General features: G+C 47.9%; 1 protein-coding gene across 1 annotated transcript; it reads left to right on the plus strand.

Annotated features, from left to right (window-relative positions):
* The first annotated feature begins 14054 nt into the window (after positions 1-14054).
* On the plus strand, positions 14055-21823 carry KRT78 (keratin 78). The gene is made up of 9 exons (XM_064285274.1): positions 14055-14586; positions 14984-15198; positions 16309-16369; positions 16821-16916; positions 17988-18152; positions 18503-18628; positions 20392-20612; positions 20906-20940; positions 21021-21823. Exons 1-9 carry the CDS (start codon positions 14221-14223, stop codon positions 21290-21292), a joined length of 1557 nt encoding a protein of 518 aa, XP_064141344.1. The 5' UTR covers positions 14055-14220; the 3' UTR covers positions 21293-21823.
* Positions 21824-22462: the final 639 nt, after the last annotated feature.

Raw genomic sequence — 22462 nt, forward strand, 5'->3', positions numbered from 1 at the left:
ATACACAGCCACCGTACCAAAAAGAATTGGTTGATGTTCAGCTATTTCAGGAAGTGGCATATGATCAAGAACTGATAGTACTGAAGGAAGAAGTCCAAGCTGCACTGAAGGCACTGACAAAAAACAAGGCTCCAGGAATTGACAGAACACCAATTGAGATGTTTCAACAAACAGATGCAACGCTGGAAGCGCTCACTTGTCTATGCCAAGAAAATTGGAAGACAGCTACTTGGCCAGCCAACTGGAAGAGATTCATATTTGTTCCCATTCCAAAGAAAGGTGATCCAATAGAATGGGGGAAATTATCGATCAGTATTATTAATATTACACTCAAGTAAAATTTTGCTGAAGATAATTAAAAAATGGTTGCAGCAGTACACCAACAAGAAACTACCAGAAATTCAAGCCAGATTCAGAAGAAGATATGGAATGAGGGATATCATTGCTGATGTCAGAGGAATCTTGGCTGAAAGCAGAGAATACCAGAAGGATGTTTACCTGTGTTTTATTGACTATGCAAAGGCATTCGACTCTGTGGATCGTAACAAATTACGGATAACATTGTGAAAAATGGAAATTCCAAAACACCTAATTGTGCTCATGTGGGAACTGAACATAGACCAAGAGGCAGTCGTTTGAACGGAACAAGGGGATACCGCATAGTTTAATGTCAGGGAAGGTGTGTGTCAGGGTTGTATCCTTTCACCATGCTTATTCAATCTGCATGCTGAGCAAATAATCTGAGAAGCCGGACTATATGAAGAAGAATGCAGCATCAGGATTGGAGGAAGACGCATTAACAAGCTTTGATAATGAAGAGGACTTGAAGCATTTACAGATGAAGATCAAAGACCACAGCTTTCAGTATGGATTACGCTTCAAAGTAAAGAAAACAAATATCCTCACAAGAGGACCAATAAGCAACATCATGGTAAATGGAGAAAATACAGAAGTCGTCAAGGATTTCATTTTACTTGAATCCACAGTCAATGCCCATGGAAGCAGCAGTCAAGAAATCAAATGCTGTATTGCATTGAGCAAATCTGCTGCAAAAGATCTCTTTAAAAATGTTAAAAAGCAAAGATGTCACTTTGAGGACTAAGGTTCAACTGACCCAAGCCATGGTGTTTTCAATTGCCTCAAATACATACGAAAGTTGGACAATGAATAAGGAAGACCGAAGAAGAATTGATGCATTTGAATTACGGTGTTGACATAGAATATTGAATATACCATGGACTGCCAGAAGAATAAACAAATCTGTCTTGGAAAGAGTACAGCTGAAATGCTCCTTAGAAACGAGGATTTTGAGACTTCATCGCATGTAGTTTAGACATGTTATTAGGAGGGATCAATCCCTGGAGGACATTGTGCTTGGTAAAGTAGGGTCAGTGAAAAAGAGGACAACCCTTAATGAGATTAATTGAAACAGTGCCTGCAACAATGGGCTCAAACATAGCAATGATTGCAAGAAAGGCCCAGGACCAGGCAGTGTTTCATTCTGTTGTACGTAGGGTCACCAGGAGTCGAACCAACTTGAGGGCACATAACAACAACACATACACATATCCTTATCCATAACCAGGAAATGCAAACTCCATGACGGCATGGATTTTTTCCTGTTTTGTTTTCTGCTGTATCCCCAGTGGTGTCTAGAACAGTGCCTGGTGCATAGTAAGTACCCAATAAATATGTGTTGACTGATTGATGAAAGGCATTTGTATATAGAAAAGTTTGGGGCTTATACACCAAAGTGTTAACAGTGGCTACTTCTAGATGGTAGTATTTTGGAAGAGTTTCATTTATTTTATTTTTTATAATTTTTATTGTGCTTTAAGTGAAAGTTTACAAATCAAGTCAGTCTCTCACACAAAAACCCATATACACCTTGCTACGCACTCCCAATTACTCTCTAAAGAGACAGCCCGCTCTCTCCCTCCACTCTCTCTTTTCGTGTCCATTTCGTCAGCTTCTAACCCCCTCCACCCTCTCATCTCCCCTCCAGGCAGGAGATGCCAACATAGTCTCAAGTGTCCACCTGATCCAAGAAGCTCACTCCTCACCAGCATCCCTCTCCAACGCATTGTCCAGTCCAATCCGTATCTGAAGAGCTGGCTTCAGGAATGGTTCCTGTCCTGGGCCAATAGAAGGTTTGGGGGCCATGACCACCGGGGTCCTTCTAGTCTCAGTCAGACCATTAAGTCTGGTCTTATGGGAATTTGGGGTCTGCATTTCACTGCTCTCCTGCTCCCTCAGGGGTTTATTAAAATTTTTTTTTTTTTTATTATCTATAGTTTTAATTTTTCAACAAGAATTTGTACTATTTGGATAGGTAAAAGTGCCACAAGGCTTGGAATCTTCTTTTTCCTTCACATCTTTAAAACAGCAGAACTAGACTTTATGAAGCCGGGCAGTGGATGGGATCTGCCTGTCTACCCCATCCACCTTCCCACCTAGTATCTTCCTGCCTGGGCCCCGTCCTTTCTCACAAGCTTCAGATGGCACAGGTCCCAGGACTTTCATGCCATCTTAGCAGGCAAAGCCATTGAAGCAATGGGCCAGGCTGACTCAGGAGCCAGGAGAGGGCCCTGGGGAGCACAGCCACCTGCCCCACTTGTCAGGCCAGGCCTGCAAGCAGGTGCCTCTGGGGTCAAGAGTAGCTGGGCTGATGTTGCAGCAGGAAGGGTTAGACCTGAGGACTTCTTACAGCAATAGGAGACCAAAGCAGGTTAGGGAGATCACAGATTCAGCCTCCATTCTTACCTGGAGAGGGTTATTTGCTGCATCTCAATCACCTAGCACAGAGCTTGGCACTGAGAAGTGCCCAGTAAATATTTTGGTTGCATGATTGTGTTAATGAGCTTGTCTGGGAAAGGGAGGTGGGTAAGAGGAGGTGCTGAGGTCCTCTGCCATGTATCGCTATCATTGTCTCAGAGCCCATTCCAGGCTGTCTGTAAGGCAGGGTGAAATGAGTCTCAGCTTAGTGGGTTCTAGTCCCATCCTTGCTGTGTGTCCTTAGCAGGTCACTTTCCCTCTCTAGGTGTCAGTATCTTTTCCTGTGAAACAAGGGTAGCAGACAAGATAATCTCTTCAATCCCTCTGCTCTGATATTCTACAACTGGCAAGTTTTATACACATGTGGGATATGATTGCTGTCAGGTTGCTTTCTAATTGTGTGTTATTTTGGTCTTCTTAACTAGAGCCTAGGAGCCCTGGTGGCGCAGTGGTTAAAGTGCTCGGCTGCTCACCAAAAGATTGGTGGTTCGAACCCACCAGCTGCTCTGTGGGAGAAAGATATGGCAATCTGCTTCTGTAAAGATTTACAGCTTTGGAAACCCTTTGGAGTAGTTCTACTCTGTCCTATAGGTTGCTATTGGCTTGACAGGAGTGGGTTTTTTGTTAACTAGAGCCTGCTCTGACAATGCTTTGTGTTGCCACAGCATCCACAGGGCTGGCCACAGCAGGCCCTGGGTCAGGAGCTCCGCCTTGCCTATGCTCAGCAGGCTGCTGTCTGCTTTCCTCCGCCCAGCTGACCTTCTCCTCCTTGGAGCTCAACCGCGTGGTTCCTGTCACTGTCATGATTCAGGACAGGTGATGATGTTGAGGAGGGGATGGTGGTTCTTCCTTTTGGGGGTGGGTGGGCTGCAGGAGAGAGCACACATCAGTGGGTTAAAGCCACCACATATGAGATTAGATTTGATATTAGGTGAATTTCCCAACCCCCAGGTAAAGTGGGAGAGATCTCCAGTATGCCCTTTCCCCCTTTGCAATCCTGCTTTTTATTACCTCCCTCTTCTGGAAAAGCTTCCCAGGCTAAAACTCTGTCTTTCCATCTCCCAGTCCTTCCATCTGCTCCCAGTTCTGGCTGTATTTGCTAGGGTTTGTATGTATTCTGGAGCCCTGGTAGACCAGTGGTTAAGAGCTCGGCTACTAACCAGAAGGTTGGTAGTTTGAGTCCACAGCTGCTCCTTGGAAAACCTGTCGGGCAGTTCTATTCTGCCCTATAGGTTGTTATGAGTTGGCATTGACTCAATGTCAACCGATACAGGTGTGTATTCCAGGTGTGGGACCACTTCCTTTCTCAGAGGGCATCTCAAACTTTTTTTTAAAAACCCATAGTAATAAATTCACTTCATGTCACAGTTCTGTCCACACTTAGATTTATAAATATAAATAAAAACTGGAATTAAATATCCTGATGCAATATTACCTTTGCTACCTGGGATGCACTCTGATACACTGGTTGAGGTCCATTAAATTGATTTCACAACCCACTCGTAGGTTGTAACTTCCAGTTTTTTGAATACTGCTCTGTCAGACCAAAGTTCCTTGGAGATGGGGGCAGGACTGTCAACCCCCCTTACTCCCACTGTGCCCGAGGCCCAGCTCTCTCCACAGAGGAAGGCTGATGAGATGGACTGAGGAGGAGGGAGCTGGTGGAGATAATCCCCTACCTACCTCCCAAGCCAGGAGCTCCTCGTGGGGCCTTGACTGGACTTTCCCAGGGTTGCAGGAATCCTGGGAACTTTCTCCTAGAAGTTGCCTCACACGCCTTGCACGCTGTGGGTGCTGGGAGGCTCTCCTTAGTAACAGGCCTCAAAAATACTTGCCAAATCAGGAGCTGTTGCTAGCAGCAGAGTGCCCAAATGGCTGAGCCTGATTGGGTCAGAGTGGTAGTGACTGTGTGCTGAGCCCTGCATGGGCAAGTCTGGACTCTCAGCTTATGTTTTCTGGCCTGAGCGCTTCCCTCGTCACCTCTCAGGCTGCCCCACCCCCCCCAACTCTGCCCTGCCCCTTTCCATTCTCAGGCTGGCAGTTTGCTCCTGCACGTGTGTGCGCTCCTGACTCCCACAGTCTGGGGCACTCCCCGGCACAGGGAGGCCTCCACCTTCTTCACCCTGTGGTGCCCTGGAGCCAGCTTGTACGCAATCGTAAGAGCCAATTGTGTGCATCTCTTCCCAGCTCTGCATTCGTGGCAGCACGTTGGTAGCTTGAAATCAGCCGTGGCAGGAATATTTACGTCACGGAATTGACAAACACTACAAAACAGAGCTTTGTCTTCCCTGGCTCCCTGGAAAGCCAGTTGTCAAATATCAGCAGGCCACTGCCCCAGCTCTGTGTGCTGGCAGCCTGACTTCCCCAGCAGAGTGGGAGCAGGTGTCTTCTCCCTTGGGCTCTTTCCCAGCACAGGGGCAGCTTCCAGATCTCTTTGGAAACACGTGTACATACATATTGCACGAAGGACTACAGGGTGCTCTAAGTTAGATACCTGAGTTCTCATTCTGACTTGGCCTCTTTCCATCTTTGAGATCTCAGGATAAAATTGTTTTAAGTTCTGTTGCTGTAGAGTCTATTCTGACTCATAGCGACCCTATTGGACAGAGTAGAACTGCTTCGTAGAGTTTCCAAGGAGTGGCTGGTGGATTCGAACTGCTGACCTTTTGGTTAGCAGCCAAGCTCTTAACCACTGTGTGTCTGTATAAACTCAAACCTGTTGCCGTTCAGTTGATTCTGGCTCATAGCAACCCTATAGGACAGAGTAGAACTGCCCTATAGAGTTTCCAAGGAGCGCCTGGTAGATTCGAACTGCTGACCTTTTGATTAGCAGCCGTAGCACTTAACCACTACACCACCAGGGTTTCCGTGTGTCTGTATACCCATTAAACCCATTGCCGTCCAGTCGATTCCACCTCATAGCGACTGTGTCTGTATAGTGAATAAAAATACCCGTTTCTCAGATTGGGTAAATCTGAGATTAAAGAAGATGAAGGATCTACAAAGGCCAAGCACAGTGATTGGCTCTCAGAGGGGTCTCGGTAGAATTTTAAAGAGTGTTTTGTAAAACATGAGCATGTTTTACATGTAATGGGTTATTATTTCAAAGTTCGAGTCTGCCATTGTCTCTCTCTCCCACTCTCTACCTGGAACTTGATGACGTACATTTAAATGCTGAGATCCCAGGCAAAGCTTTGCAAATTCCTCTACTTCAAGGCCCCTGTCTGGGGAATACCCTCTCTGTGGGTTTTGGGGCCTCTTTGCCTGGGCACGGAGGGGCTGTGTAGGCAAGAGCTTGGCTCACCTATGGGACACCCTTTCCCTGTTTCGATAAGCCCATTATCTGGACGGATGCCATTTTCCTCATTGCCAGTGCAGTGAGGAGGGCAGCGGTGACCTGCCCCTCCCCCTGCAGGCAGGAGGGTGCCAGGGGCCAGAGAATGCAGAGTGTGCTCCACCTGGCACAGGGCAGAGGGAGGAGGGGATTCTTTAATCCTTTCCCTCCTCTCTCCTGCCCCAACAGGCCAAGAATGGTGTAATTACAAGGACTGATCTGATAGAAATCGGAAAACAGCCACATCCGAAGAGCGAAGAGGATATTCCCTCCTCGCCCTCAGTGACTTTGGGGAAATTTTCACTGTTCTAGCTTTGGTGCAGCAAACAGGGTTAGGGTTGACCTGCACTTCCCAGAGGGTACTGGGTAAACCGTTGTCAGAATGCAGGGTGGGCTTAGATGGCACACAGATGAACATTCTACATTTTAATAGTTACGTTTTATTTGAATATGAATTAGAAATATTTGAATTAGTACATAAAAGCCATGATTTCAAGGATATTATTGTTCAGGGGGGAGTCTTGGGGTAGTGTAAACAGTTAACGTGGTTGGCTGCTAACCGAAAGACTGGAGGTTTGAATCCACTCAGAGGCACCTTGAAAGAAAGGTCTTGTGATCTACTTGTGAAAAAACGAGCCATTGAGAACCCCATGGAGCATGGTTCTGTTCTGACACACATGGGGTCTCCACGAGTTGAAGCTGACTCACTGGTAACTGGTTTGGTTTTTTTTTTTTATTGTTTAGTGTCAGGAGAAGAAAAAAGTTAATTGATTTAGATTTGATTGCAAAAACATTAAGTACATGATGGTACCTATGAAGCAATGATACAGCATAAAGGTTAAATGCAAATCAACGGTGTTAGGGGTATTCTGGATACTCTGAGTTAGAATTCGGCGTCATTTTTCGGTTGTAAAGGCTGAAGATGAGGGAAGGTTTCCAGGTGCCTAGATCTGGAGATGTCATCAGACTGTTTGTGGCTAGGGAAGGGAGGCTGACCAGAGGCAGGGCAGGACATATGAGCCTCTTCTGTCCAGCCCACCTCAGACAACACCACAGTAGCCAACCCCCTCTCTGGTTTGTGAAAGCTAGGGAAACTCGAATGAGTGTGGGTGGTCCAGCCTCACCTTGACCCCAGAGCAGACCCCAGCCCCACTCCCTATCTTTCACCCTGTTTCCTTTGTGCCTGGGGAGACTTCAGACCCCAGGAGATGACTTTGATTTTTCCTGAACATGCCAAGAATAAGAATACGTGCAGTTGCTGCTTTAGAAAGACTCCCCAGACCCTCACAATGCCTTGTACATATGCCTACAGTGGCACCTCTAATGCTCTGTTGCACCTGCTGGTTTTCACATAGGTTTTTCCCACCTGCTGCAAGTTGACCTTGGGCACGTTGTTTTACCCCTCTGGGATTCATGTGACTAAAGTGGTGTCCTTCAACATTGACATTTCTGGGTCTCTGAGAGAAGCCGGTGTGGTGGTGAAGTATAAAGACCCTGGAGCCCAGCTACCTGTGTCCAAATCCTGGTGCTGCCACTTACTACTGTGTGGCCTTAGGAAATCACTGGTTCTCTCTGTGCCTCAGTTTCCCCTTCTTTAAGATGGTGATAATAATAGTAACTTTTTCATAGGATGGTTAGGATTAAATGCTTAATGTACATAAAACTCCCAGAATGGAGCCTGGGATGCAGGCCTCATTTATTATTTTATTGTTGGATAAAATAGCCTGCTGACAATATTTATCTTGGTAGTTAACTTGGAGCAGACAGTGGGTATTGGGGATCAATGAGACATTTGATACATTTTCTGATGTCCTTGCAGAGAAGATGTGGAAAATGGGGGCTGGGTAAAAGTACAGCTGGGTAGACTCTCAGCCAGCTGAACATAATACCTGACAGGACATCAACTGGGGAGGTGCAAGTCTGTGGAGGGAGAATTTCTAGTGGCACTTCCAGGGCCCTGTCCTTGCTTTCCTCCAAGACCGTGCCACTGAGTCAGGGTGCAAAGAGGAATCCCCACCATTACACCAGCATTCAAATCTGCAACCTGGGCAGTCACTCTCATGTCCTCCCTGCTCTGGGTTTTCTGTGTTCAAATTTGTATCCTCTTTATTTTTATTATGGGACTATATTTTCTTTCAGGGTGGGAGTTGGGCTTATCTATCTTGTATCTCCCACATTACTTAACTCAATGCTCACCCATACCAAAAACAAAGAAACAAAAAAATAAACCTGTTGCCACTGAGTCCTTTCTGGTTCGTGATGACCCCATGTGTTACACAGAACTGCTCCACTGGGTTTTCTTGGCTGTAATCTTTACAAAGTAGGTCTCCAGGCTTTTCTTCTGTGGAGCCGCTGTGTGACTTTGGACGTTTAGTTTATCAGCTGATCACAAGCTGCTTATGCCATCCAGGGACGTAACTCACTCACATTGTTGTTGTTGTTAGGTGGCATTGAGTCGGTTCCAACTCATAGCAACCCTATGTACAATAGAACAAAACATTGCCTGTTCCTGCGCCATCCTCACAGTCATTGGTATGTTTGAGCTCATTGTTGCAGCCACCATGTCAATCCATCTCATTGAGGGTTTTCCTCTTTTTTGCTGACCCTCTACTTTACCAAGCATGATATCCTTCTCTAGGGACTGGTCCCTCCTGATAACATGTCCAAAGTACGTGAGACGAAGTTTAGCTATCCTCCTTTCTAAGGAGAATTCTGGCTGTACTTCTTTCAAGACAGATTTGTTCATTCTTCTGGCAGTTTGTAGTATATTCAATATTCTTTGCCGACACCATAGTTCACGTGCATCAATTCTTCTTCAGTCTTTCTTCCAGCTTTCACATCCATATGAGGCGATTGAAAATATCATGGCTTGGGTCAGGTGCACCTTAGTCTTCAAAGTGACATCTTTGCTTTTTAACACTTTAAAGAGGTCTTTTGCAGCAGGTTTGCCCAATGCGGTGCATGGTTTGGTTTCTCGACTGCTGCTTCCATGGGTATTCATTGTGGATCCAAGTAAAATGAAATCTTTGACAACTTCAATATTTTTACCATTTCTCACGATGTTGCTTATTGGTCCAGTTGTGAGGATTTTTGTTTTCTTTATGTTGAGGCGCAATCATACTGCAGGCTGTGGTCTTTGATTTTGATCAGTAAGCGCTTCAAGTCCTCTTCACTTTCAGCAAGCAAGGTTGTATCATCTGCATAACGCAGGTTGTTAATGAGTCTTCCTCCAATCCTGATGACATGTTCTTCTTTATAGAGTCCAGCTCCTCAAATTATTTGCTCAGCATACAGATTGAATAAGTATGATGAAAGGATACAACCCTGACACACACCTTTCCTGATTTTAAATCACACAATATCCCCTTGTTCTGTTCGAATGACTGCCTCTTGGTCTATGTTCTTGATCGGGTTTCTCATGAGCACAATTAAGTGTTCTGGAATTCCCATTTTTCGCAATGTTATCCATAATTTGTTACGATCCACACAGTCAAACGCCTTTGCATAATCAATAAAACACAACTTCCTGGTGCTTGCTACTTTTAGCCAAGATCTATCTGACATTAGCAATGATATCCCTGGCTCCACATCCTCTTCTGAATCTGGCTTGAATTTCTGGCCATTCCCTGTTGATGTACTGCTGCAACTGTTTTTGAATTATCTTCAGCAAAATTTACTTACTTGTAATATTAATGATGATTTTTCGATATTTCTGCATTCTGTTGGATCACCTTTCTTTGGAATCATACACACACACACACACACACACACAGAATAACAAAATCATGTTCCTCAAATGTACTGATGCCCACAAGCTTTGGTAGGTGGGTGGGGGGAGGGACTAATGCTTCTGAGAATAGGATGGAAAGTCACAAGGATCTCAACAGGTGAAAGATGGAAGGAAACCAATGAGATGAAACTGAGTGGGGACTCGTTTATTCAACAAATATTTATTGAGCACCTCCTGTATACCAGGTACTGTCCCAAGTGCGCGGGATACAGAAGAAAGCAGAACAGACAAAATACCTGCCCTCATGGAGACTGACAAACAGAATAAGTAAGTAAAATATATGGTATGTTAGGAAGTGATAGGTGCTAAGTAGAAAGAAATAAAACAGGGAAATGGGATAAGAAGTGTCAGAGTAAGGATGGGGCCTCAGTGTTGCAATTTTGGTTCGGGGTGGCTAGGAAAGGTGACTTTTAAATAAAGGTCTGTAGGAGATGAGGGAGAAAACTATGTGGATATCTGGGGAGGAGAATTCCAGGAAGAGGGAACAGCAAGTGCAAAGGTCCTGCGTTGGGAGTATTCCTGGCATATTCAAGGATAAAATAGAATATAAACTAGGTTAGATCTCTTTCATGCCCTACACTTTTCTCTCCTTATCATGATTACAATTAAATACTTGTCTAATTATCTGTTTAATGTCTGTTTCCTCACTGGACTCTAAGCTCTCCTGGTGTAGGAGCTGGCCGTAGTCTTGCTGAATTCCTAACTTTCAGCTTGGGACCTGGCACATTGTAAGTGCTCACCTATAGTTTGTTGGATAGATAAATATTTGTGAATAAATGGCATTTAGGGTGACAAATCAACTGCATAAGCAAGGACAGGCTTTTATAGAACAATCAGAGAGAAAGAGGCTGTGGAGTTGTAGTTGTGGCCAGGGGTGAATTTAGGGTGGCCCAGTGAGAGAAGGGGGGCTGCTGGAGAGTGACAAGAAGCAGCCCTGGCCAGTGGTGGGGAACTGGGTGGGGAGAGGCTATCGAGTTGAGGCATGGTTGAGGATGGCTCACCTGGAGAAGGGGAGACTGAGGAGTGCTGTAACCTATCAGATCCTTAGCATTCCTGGGTTTAATGTTAAGACCATGATAGAGCCATTTGTACTTTTGTCGCTGCATGAGTTGGGATCCCTTCGTGTACTTCGTGTGTAGGAAAAAATCACCCAGCCAATAAAGGGCTGAGCTTTCAAATTTCCAAACCGTTTTGCCATTCTCTCCATCATTAGTGTATATATATATATATATATATACATACTTTTTTTTTTTTTAATAGAGGAACGGCCTTGGCTGCAAACCAAAGACTTGAAGGTTCAAGTCCACCCAGAGGTACCTTGGAAGAAAGGCCTTGTGATCTTCTGAAAAATCAGCCTTGAAAACCCTATGGAACATAGTTTTACTCTGATATACTTGGGGTTGCCATGAGTTGGAGTCAACTGGATGGCGACTTTTTTTTTTTTTAATATGTTACAGAAGGTCTCTGGGTGTAATTGTCACGGATAAGAATTCATCTCTTATCGATGTCTAATGTGTGCCAGGCTCTGAGCTGAATAGAGTGGTGGACAAGACATATCTCACGGCATTATGATCAAGGGCTGAGTGTGGTTATCTTGAAAAGTTTGAAGAGTGGGCTTGTGGAAGAAGGAGGAGGCTCACATTGGGCTGCTCCACAGGGCAGTGGTCTGAGCTGGGTGAAGATCCTGGTTCCAGTCCTGATTAGCTATGTGTGTGGCCTTAGGTCACTCAGATCACAGACAGATGGGCCAAAGTAGAGTTAGAGGTCATCTGGCACAACCTCTTAGGTTATCCACACATGAGTGCACAGTCTCTACACTCTGCCTCACGCCCGAAAGGGCCTCAGAGTCCTTAAGGGTAAAACAAGGGCGTTGGACCAGATGACCTTGAAGCTCCCTTCCAACTCTAATATTTTAATATTACAGAATTACAAATATGGGGAAGTTCAGTGGAGGTGGATTTGGCCCCATCACAAGTGTGACCTCTCTCCTCCACACTTAATACTGGAAGGGAGGGGCAGTAGAGTTCAGGCCATAGAAATCTCTCTCAAGCACATTCATGGAGCCCCAAAAGATTGCACAAAACCTTGCTTCTGGAGCGTCTATCTAATACACTCCACTGGTCCTACCCCGTCTGGAGCAAGGGAGGATGAAGAAAACCAAAGACACGAGGGAAAGATTAGTCCAAGTACTAATGAACAAAAACTACCATAGCCTCCACCAGACTAAGTCCAGCACAACTAGATAGTGCCTTGCTACCACCACCAATTACCCTGACAGGGATCACGATAGAGGGTTCCAGACAAAGTTGGAGAAAAACGTAGAGCAAAATTTTAACTCACAGAAAAGACCAGACTTACTGGTCTGACAGAGACTGGAGAAACCCCGAGAGTATGACCCCCGGACTCCCTTTGCACTCAGTGCTGAAGTCACTCCTGAGGTTCACCCTTCAGCCAAAGATTAGGCAGGCCCGTAAAACAAAATGAGACTAAATAGGCACACCAGCCCAGGGGCAAGGAGGAGAGAGCAGGAGGGTACAGGAAAGCTGGTAATGGGGAACCCAAAGTGGAGAAGGGGAGAAAGTTGACATGTCGTGGGGTTGACAACCAATATCCCAGAACAATACGTGTATTAATCGTTTAATGAGAAACTAATTTGCTCTGTAAACCTTCATCTAAAGTACAATAGAAAACAAAAAAAAAACAAAAACCTTGCTTCTGTAAATTGGTCCACAGGGGGTCAGGCTTGGAGGTGGGCCCTCTATGATATTCAATTCCCAGCTTCTTATTGTAGACTCCGGGGCTACTCCATGTTGCCTCCCCTTCCTGGATGCCCCTGATTCTCCTCCTTGGCTCTTCTTTCCTCATCTGGCCCTTCAGTCCCTTGGACAGCTTTGTTCTCCCTACCAAAGGCCCTGCCTCTTCTCCTTGAGGTTGTCGTAGTTCAGTTTCATTCAGGTTTGTCGCCGGATGGGGCTAGGGGAAGGAGGAAGGGGCTTCTAATCCTCCAGAGGGAGGGGAGACACGGTCACCATTATCTGGCCTTGGGGCGGAGTATCTACCAGATTGTTCACATTGCTGAGACTAACTTCCTCATAGCATTTCCCTTGAGTGTTTATTATTCTAGTCTCTGTCCTTGCTTAGAGGCGTGTTAGCAAAGGCCCCTTCCTCTAGTATCCTAGCTTCAGGGTTCATTGGGTACTAGAGAAGGGTGAGGCTGAAGGAATAGCCCTATAGGGTCCCTATGAGCCAGAATTCACTCGATGGCAACGGGCTTGCTTTATTTTGCCATGCAAAGAAGAAATCTTAGAAATTTCAAAAAAATCAGTGCTGCCCAACGCTGCTCGTAGCAGTTCAGGAGCTGAACTGGAGGCTATGCATGGTTTCCTCCCAGCACTCTGCGTGGCGGGAGCGGGTACTAAACACCATGGCATGCCCTCTGCTCACCTGGCTCTCAGGTTAAAATAGCCCTGAAGCTGCCCTGCGTAGAACCTCAAATTCCCTGTTCCTGCTCCCAGTCCACTAACAGAGTATTTTTCTAAATAAACATTTTATTTCCGAGCCTGGGTATCTCTGGTTTGTTGCCGAGTAAATGCAGTCATTAACCCCAGGTGGATGGGCCTGGTATCTGTGTGTCTGTTGACAAGTGACGGGTTGGGCTCAGAGACACTCTGTTCTGGGCTATCCTGATGGGAGAGCGTGGAGTGATTGGGGTGGTGCCTCATGGATGATTGCTGGGTTGGGCTAGAGGAGGGACTTTGATGCCCTGTTTTTCTGTTTCATTTCCAAATCCTGGAGTGTCTTTTAGCCAACGACAACAATAACAACTCTCTTGACCTCCTGGCTTTGTAGAGCTGCAAAGTGCCTTCCTTCTCCAACTTTTGCAGGCAGATATTTCTTGGAGAAACTTCCTTCTCCACTGTCCAGCATCTCCAGGGGTTTCTGATGCTCTATCTGAGCGCCCTCTATCTTCTTCTCCCCTTAAATGTGACTCTTCTCCTTCCCAAAGTCTTCTTCCAGGAAGCCTTCCTTGAATGATCCTCAGTGGCTTTGCTCAGGGTCTGCTCCAGGAACAGGGTCTGAGCCTCCTTCTTCCTTGGGCTCTGCACATGGTTGGGAGGCCTCTGAGGGCAGGGGTGTGTGTCGGGATAGGTCAACTGGAGCCAAGTGTCAGACACAGTCAGGCCAAGAGCATCTTGCTCTCCAAGGCCCAGCCCAGGCACGGGAGGGAATAAAAGTCTCGTGCCGAGGCTCCAGGGCAGGAACTCATACACCTTGACAGTCTGCCTATCTGTCTATAGCTTCGTGATCATTAGTCCCTGCCATGTCTCTCTCCCCATGCCGGACCCAGAGGGGCTTCAGTGCTCACTCGGCCTGTTCTGCTCGCTCAAGGGGCCGAGGCAGGGGCAGCTTCAGCAGCAGGAGCCTTAGTTCTTTCAGGGGGCGCCGAGGGGCCTCCAGTGGGAGGATCTGGGGGTCAGGAGAAAGGCTAGGGATGCAGTTTGGGGAAAGGAAGGGCAGGCCTGGGCTTTCCCTCTGCCCTCCGGGGGGCATCCAAGAAGTGACCATCAACCAGAATCTCCTGACCCCATTGAAGATGGAGATTGATCCCCAGTTCCAGATGGTACGGACCCAGGAGACCCAAGAGATCAGAGCCCTCAACAACCGATTTGCATCCTTCATTGATAAGGTGAGGGTCAACTCAGCCAAGCCCCTGTCTCTGTGTTCCCCTCAGAGAAGCTGCTCGTGATGGACTTGGGAATGGGGGAAGTCTGGTCTCCTTCTATCACCTTTCTAAATACTTCCCTGCAGCCGGGAAGTCCTCCCTGTGGTCTAACTGGAGTCTCTTTGGTTATTATGAGGCTTTGTTGTTCCATGCTTGGAGCTTAGGTTGGCCAGCATTATTCCTTCCAAACTCTTAGATGTGCTCAGGTTTCATGGAAGGCATGAGGCCCTGCCTCTGCCCAGGCTGGGTTGGGAGGCAGGGAAAAAGGGGGCTGACTGGAGGGTCCCTAAGGCTTTACTTTCCAGAGGCTCTGCCCAGAAAGTACCATGGGAGCCTCAGGGGCCCTCTGCTTGGGCTGCAGGTTCGGTTCCTGGAGCAGCAGAACAAGGTGCTGGAGACCAAGTGGCACTTGCTTCAGCAGCAGGGGGTGAGTGGCAGCCCCCAGAGCCTAGAGCCTTTCTTTGAAGACTACCTGACCCATCTCAGGAAGAAGCTGGAGTTGCTCCAGAGAGAACGAGGTGCTCTGGATGCTGAGCTGAAGACCTGCCAGGACCAGGAGGAGGAGTATAAGGCCAAGTAGGCAAAGCCACTTTGTCAGCACTTTGCCATGGGGCCTGGGAGGCATGTGGGAGGACTCAGATTGTGTCTGTCAGCCAGAGGGTCTCCCCCATGCTGAGCTCACAGAGACACAGGGCTTACTGCCCCTTAAGCCCCCTCTCCCGTCCCCATTCCTTCTGAATCCCAGGATGCCCCACCTGCTGCAGGTAAAGTGGGCCCTGCAACCCCCTGCCCAGATCTGGAGAGCCTTGGAGGAAGGCCAGGGAGATTGCCTCAATTGGACTGCCTCTTGGTTCCAACAGGCCCCTGCTCCGAGGGCCCCTGTTTCTGGTCAGGGCTGGGAAGGGCTTATTTCAAAAATGCCTTGGTGGGTTTTTTTCTAGAGAAATTCCTGTTCAACAGGCTCTGAGCCAATGTGACTCAAATGTTCTCTGGTTTCAAAAGTGGAAGGGAATCAATTTAGTGGAACCATCCCCAGGCTGATGGCATGATTCACAGCTGGGTTGTGGTTCTGAGTTCCTCACCTAGGTCACCTGGTGGTGTGGAGAGAGTCCTGGACTAATAAGGAGCTTGGGTTTGGGCAACTATGAGGAAGGAGTAGCTGTTTAACTTCTCCCAGCCTCAGTTTTCATATCTACAAACTGGGAAAACGTCACCTGCTGTTGCTGTTTTCTAGGGCTGTTGGGAGGATGGGCTTTTAGGTGGTGGTGGGTTCTGGAAGGGGCCCAAGATTGGAGCTAGGAGACCTGAATTTTAGGTCTGCTTTGGCCCCCTAGTCATCTATGGTATCTTGGGCAAGTCATATAAACCATTCTGATAAAACCCAAACTGCCTACCTTAGATGGTGGTTGTAAGTAGCAAGTGAGAAAAGGTATCTGAACATGTCTTAAAAACATAATGTGGACTTTTTGTCATTAAGGGACATGGGCTGAAAGAGTGGCAGAGGAAGGTAACTAGGACATGATAAGAGCTTCTTCCTAGGAAAGGTGGAAAAGGGGTTGGTGGTGTGTCCTCCTGTGGAGCATCTGAAGGAAAGGGTGGCTTCTTCTGGGAGGTCATGCTTGGAGGCAGGGGCATGGACTGTCAGCTCAGCACCTCAGGCTGGGCCCTTCTCTCCTTATTTGGCAGATATAAGCAAGAGGCCCACACACGTGCCACGGTTGAGAATGACTTTGTGATCCTCAAAAAGGTACCGGTGGGGGTCAGACGTTCCCCTCTGGTCCTGAGCACTCACTGTGCACAACGTCCGGGCCCAGCGTGGGGGGCCAGAGAGTGGGAGATCTTGTTGGAAGGCACCTTCAGGGAACCCCCAGGGAAATGAACATCTACCGAGATGCTCAGACCACAAGACAAGACCCAGCTGAGGGGCGGAGTGATGAGCTCTGGGTGTCACTTTAGGAGAGGTGGGGAGGGAGCGGAGGAAGAACAGATTGGGATTTATCAAGAAAGGCTTCCTGAAGTCAGGAGTGGGGCAGTGTTGGGGAAAGGAGAGTGGGGCAGGGCTGGGCTGAGGAGGAAGGGGTGGGTCTCCAAGATGGGGGGTGGGTGTGGGGCAAAGTGTGAACAGAATTCCCAAGCCACAGAGTGGGGAAGGCAAAGAGGAACTGGGAGGTATATGGTGTCTGTCTCCCTGTCCCCAGGATGTGGATGTGGTCTTCCTGAGCAAGATGGAGTTGAAAGGCAAGCTGGAGGCTCTGAGAGAGTACATCTGCTTCTTGAGGCGTTTGTATGAAGAAGTGAGGATCCACCAAAGGCGGGCAGAAGTGAAGGGAGAGGGCAGGGTGGGTTCCTGGTGGTGAGGTGGGAAACTAGCGGGGAGACAAAACCCTATTAGGGTGACTTAGAGCCTGTGGCGGTCATTGGGCAAACAGTTTCTGAGGGCTTACTATGTGAATCTGTGGGTGATACAAATGGTTAATGTGCTCGGCTGCTAACTGAAAGGTTGGAGGTTTGAGTTCACTCAGAGGTGCCTTGGAAGAAAGGCCTGGAGATCTAATTCCAAAAAATCAGCCATTGAAAACCCTATGGAGCACAGTTCTACTCTGACACAAATGGGGTCACCATGAATCTAGATCCACCAGACAACAGTTGGTTGGTTACCATGTGGATTGCTAGGGTCTGGAGACACATCAAAGCATAACAAGACAGAAATCATGAAGCTTACTTTCTACTGGGAGACAGACAATAAACAACAGATTTAATAAATAAGGAAACTCTAAAGCATGCTAGAAGGTGATAAAGTCTATGGAAAAAAGAAAAGTTACAACAGGAAGAGGAGAATTGAGAATGTAGGGAAGGGGCATAGGCAGGTGGCAATTTCAAAACAGGTGGTCAGGTTAGGCCTTCTTTAGAAGACAAAATTTGAGCAAAGATTTGAACGCGGCGAGGAACAGAGCAATGCAGGTGAGTGTCTGGGGATTCCAGACAGAGGGAACAGCTAGTACAAGACCAGAGTCAAGAGCGTGCCTAGTGTCACTGAGGAAATGCCAGGAGACCATTGTGGCTGGTGCAGTAGGGTAGGAGGTGGGGGAGAGAAGTATGATGTGAGGGCAGAGGAGCCATGGGGACCAGGTGACAGAAGGCCTTAAGAGCTATTTGCCTTTGATGTTGAAGCTGCAAAGGTATTTAGAGACCACCTCCTTTTCAGATGAGTACACTGAGCCCCAAAGAGGGCAGGGGATGCTCAACGTCACCTGGGGTGAACGAGAGCTGCCCCCCTGACAGTGCAGGCAGAAAAACTTAGGCATCCTGACCACCTGCCTGGGGCTTCCAGAGAATGGTGGACACTGATTCAATCTTCCCTGTAGGAGCTGAGCCAGCTCCAGACACAGGTCAATGACACTTCCGTGGTGCTGTCCATGGACAACAACCGCTGCCTGGACTTCAGCGATGTCATCGCTGAGGTCCGTGCCCGGTATGAAGAGATCACTCGGACCAGCAAGGCCGAGGCTGAGGCACTGTACCAGACAAAGGTGTGTGGCCTGGGTGGGGGAGTAGCACTAGCTAGAATAACCTGGGTCTCCATGCCCATGCCCCAGGTGGACACTCATCTCAGTCCCATTGGGGGAGTTCCAATGATTTCTCTGAAGGTCTTGGGCTGCGTGGGGTGACTATTTCCTACCCCTGTAGGTGGGAGGCCACCGAGGGAGAAGAGTTTAGACTTCTGCTAGCACATCTTATTATTTCCTGGTCCAGGTGTTTAACCCATATTCCAAATGAGGATGTAGGAGGGAAAACCCTGAGAACATGGTGTCTTCCTTAGTCTTGGGGTCAAAGATGGGAGTTCTCTCTACTAATGGGGTCACCTCTGCTCCCCTCTCAGTACCACGAGCTTCAGGCATCTGTCCAGCTTCAAGGGGACAGTATGGGGGAAACCAAAGCCCAGATCTCCCAGCTGTACCAAGCAATTCAGAGGCTGCAGAGTCAGATTGAGAACCTCAAGAAGCAGGTAAGCTTCTTGACCCCATGAGCCCTCCTGGCCCCCTCTCCTCTTATCATCTTAGTCTTTCAACTCCCTCTCCAATTCCTAGTCTCTCTCTCTTCAGTTGCCACTGGTTTTGTGTTGAAAAATGTAATCGCTGGCTGGAGATTTGGGTAATTTTCTCATAAGTTCTAGCCTCTGCATTTTGGCTTTTTTGGGATGTTGCCAAAACCCCAGGGGGTACCATTCACACTCTAATCCATGTCCATGTGTATACCTTGCTTTTGATTTCTTGGGGAAAGGGTTAACTCAGCTCTTAAAAAAAAATTTTTTTTTCTAAATTTTATTGTTGTTGTTGAGAATATACACAGCAAACATACACCAATTCAATCATTTCTACATGTACATACAATTCAGTGACATCGATTACATTCTTCGAGCTGTGCAATCACTATTACCAGCCATTTCTTTTTCCTCCCTCATTAACATAAACTCAACGCCCCCTAAGGTTCCTATCTAATCTTTCAAGTTGCTGCTGTCAATTTGACCCCATATAGATAGTTCTTAAAAGAGCGTAATACTGCAGGCTGATCTTTTTACTAGTTTAGCTAAATAGTTCTAGGTTTTAAGATGACTTCAGGGTCATCTCTTATCTCTTCTTTTGACTCCTACTCCTCAAGCTTAGCAGGGACTTGAAGGCCAAACACTGAATTTCTTGGTCCTCTGTTGAGGAAGGAGCCACTGGGTAGCACAAATGTTTAAGTGCTTGACTACTTACTGAAAGGTTGGTGGTTTGAACCCACCCAGAGGCGCACTGGAAGAAAGGCCTAGCGGTCTACTTCTGAAAGGTCACAGTCTTGAAAACCCTCTGGAGCATAGCTCCATTCTGAAACACGGGGGGTCTCTATGAGTCAGAATCAACTCGACTGTAACTGATTAACTGGTACAGTGTACCCGTGACTGGGAATCACAGCTGCACACACACAGCAACGGACTTCTCCTATGAGAGTCCCTCTGGGGGATATAGCTGCCCCCTTTGCCTATTCAAGCACAGACATAAACCGGGCTTCCTTGTGCGAGGCTGTGGGCTGCGGTAAGAGCAGTGGGCTGGACGTCCGTGGTGTGGAGTCAGGATCCCAGCTCTGCCACTCACCACCTTTCTGAGCCTCAGTTTTTTTCATCTGTAAAATGCTATTGATGTTCCTTATCCACAGGGTGTTTGTGTGGGAAAAAATAATGAGTGCCTTTAGGGAACGCCTTCTTTCCTGAGTCAAGTGTGAAGACATTTAGAAGACTGTCATACAACTCTGCTTCTGACTAGACAGGGATATTGCCTTTTCTCTAGGAGATTTCTATTAGATTGGAGAGGTAGGTACAGAGATGGTATTTTTTAAACCAGAATTGAGGCACAAGATTTGATAACAGGACAAAGTATGAAAAGTGGGCTGTCCTAAAAATATCAAGGACCCCTTGAGATTTGTAGGCAGTTATCCATATGGAACAGGAAGAGCTTTAAGTACCTTAGGAGAGGCTCAGGTGCAGTGCTGAGGGTTGGGGAAGGGCAGAAGTAAGGGAGATAACCTCAGGACGTGGCAAGGGAGGTGAGGAAGCAGAAGAGGCAATAGGTTCCTTTAGAATGAGAGGCACCAGGGGGTGCCCATGGGTAGTATTGAGCCTGTGAGATTATAATCTACCCTAGTCTCACGTTATAACCACACCAAGTGCTTTAGGGGACTGTGTTGGGTCCATAGCCACTTCCTCCCTCATTTCCACCCTGACTCCCTACCCAGAATGGCAGCCTGCAGTCGGCCATCACTGATTCGGAGCAGCGCGGGGAGCTGGCCCTCAAGGATGCTCAGGCCAAGTTGGAGGAGCTGGAGGCAGCTCTGAGAAGGGCCAAGCAGGACCTGGCCCGCCTTCTGCGGGACTACCAGGAGCTGATGAGTACAAAGCTGGCCCTGGACGTGGAGATCGCCACCTACCGGAGGCTGTTGGAGGGCGAGGAGTGCAGGTGGGGGCAGGCTGGTGGGAGGGGGGGATATGGGACAGTGACTCTGGAAAGGCGGAGGAGGAGGATTGAGTCCCTACACAGTGCTCTCCTTGCCAAAGGGGGTTCTGATAGCTTTCCTGACACTGTGATTCACTAAGGGCAGCCAGCACTGCCGGAAGGGATTTTACCTTGGGGACTGTAGACATTACCAGCTGAGAGTACAGGGGAGCTGCTTTCAGGCTCACGAGCACCTGGAGGGATGCATTTTCTGCAGCCTTTCTTAGAGTTTCCTCCTCTTGCCCTTTCTCCTCCAGGATGTCTGGGGAGTGCACCAGCCAGGTCACGATCTGTGAGTATCTGTGGACTTAGGGAGAGGGGTCCCCATGGGGAAATGAGGACCCTGCTGTGACCCTGGTGCATTCCTTGCAGCTGCGGTGGGAGGCAGCACCACGGTGCCTGGAGGAGTCGGTGGAGACCTGGTGGGCACTTGTGGACTCGGAGGCAAGAAAGTTGATTTTGGGTCCAGTTGCTCCAGCATCGTGACTGGAGGCTCCAGTGTCATCCTGGGTTCTGGACAGGGCCCTGTGTTGGGCTCCTGCTCTGTGTCTGGCTCTGGCTCTGGCTCCAGCTCTAGCTCCAACTGCCGCACCATCCTCAAGAAGACGGTCGAGTCAACTTTGAAGACGTCCATCACATACTAAGTGAGCTGGCAACAGCTTGCTCCCACCTCCTTCCTGAACCAGTCAGGCCTGCTCCATCACCCCCGTCACTGGGCTCTGCCTGGCCAGCTCTGTCTCCACTGCCCACAGCCTGAGCCCCCCAGTAGGGTTCTGCAAAATCAATAAAGCCATACTGCTTTCCTCTCCAGACTTCCTGTCTGTTGCTCTGAATGCTTGCGCATCTCATTTGTCTGTTGTCCACCCCAAGTTAAGGTGCATAGTAACCAGCCCTCCTCATCCAGACAGCCAGCCTCATCTTCTCCTCTTCCCCAGCCTCTGGGCTGAAAAACTCCTGGGTGGGCTTGACCAGTAGGAGGGGAGGGCGGAATCCCCCCACACAGCACTCTTCATGCTAAGGGGACTCTGACAGATTTACTGGCACTGTGAGTCACTAGGGGCAACCAACTCTGCTGGGAGAGATTTTAATATTGCTCTGTCTGCAGCAGCAAGCCTGGTTCTTGATACTTTACTCCCACCTGTCATCTCTGAGCCTTAGCCTGCCTTTCTCCTGGGCATGAGGTGGCTCATGCAGGTTCATAATTGAGCACTGGTTCTATGCAATAGACCAAATATTGTCCTTTAGCGGGGAGGTCTCAGGCCCACTGACCAGAATCTACAGCTTGGAACCAAGAGGTCTTGTCCTCTTCATTCCTCTCTCTGGTCCTCCATTTCTCTAGCTCTCCTCTGACATGAAACAGCACCTAATTTTCCCCGGGGTGGGTGTTTTTGTCTCTCCCTGCTTCTTCTTTCCCTCACCCTCTGTACTTCCCACAAATTGTGTTGAGTGCAAACATACTTGAGGCACTGGGCTAGGACTCAAGTTTCTCTGGTAGGCCCTGCCCTCCTAATGATCACACTGTGTCTCCCACCCCTTCTGGCATAATCCCTTCCATCCATGAGAGCCTGATCTTCCTTCTCTGAGCCCACAGCCTCCAGGGCCAGAGGCGTCCTGTGGCTAACTCAGATACCCTGGGGAAGGAGTCCTTGAAAAAAAAAAAGGAGTCCTTGAGTAGTGCAAATTGTTAATGTGTTCAGCTACTAGCTGAAAGGTTGGAGGTTTGATTCACTCAGAGGTGCCTTGGAAAAAAGACCTGGTGATTTACTTCCACAAAGTCATCCACTGAAAACCCTATGGAGCAAGTTCTACTCTAA

The sequence above is a fragment of the Loxodonta africana genome, chromosome 4 (genome assembly GCF_030014295.1).
Source record: "Loxodonta africana isolate mLoxAfr1 chromosome 4, mLoxAfr1.hap2, whole genome shotgun sequence".
NCBI classification, from domain to species: Eukaryota; Metazoa; Chordata; class Mammalia; order Proboscidea; family Elephantidae; genus Loxodonta; species Loxodonta africana.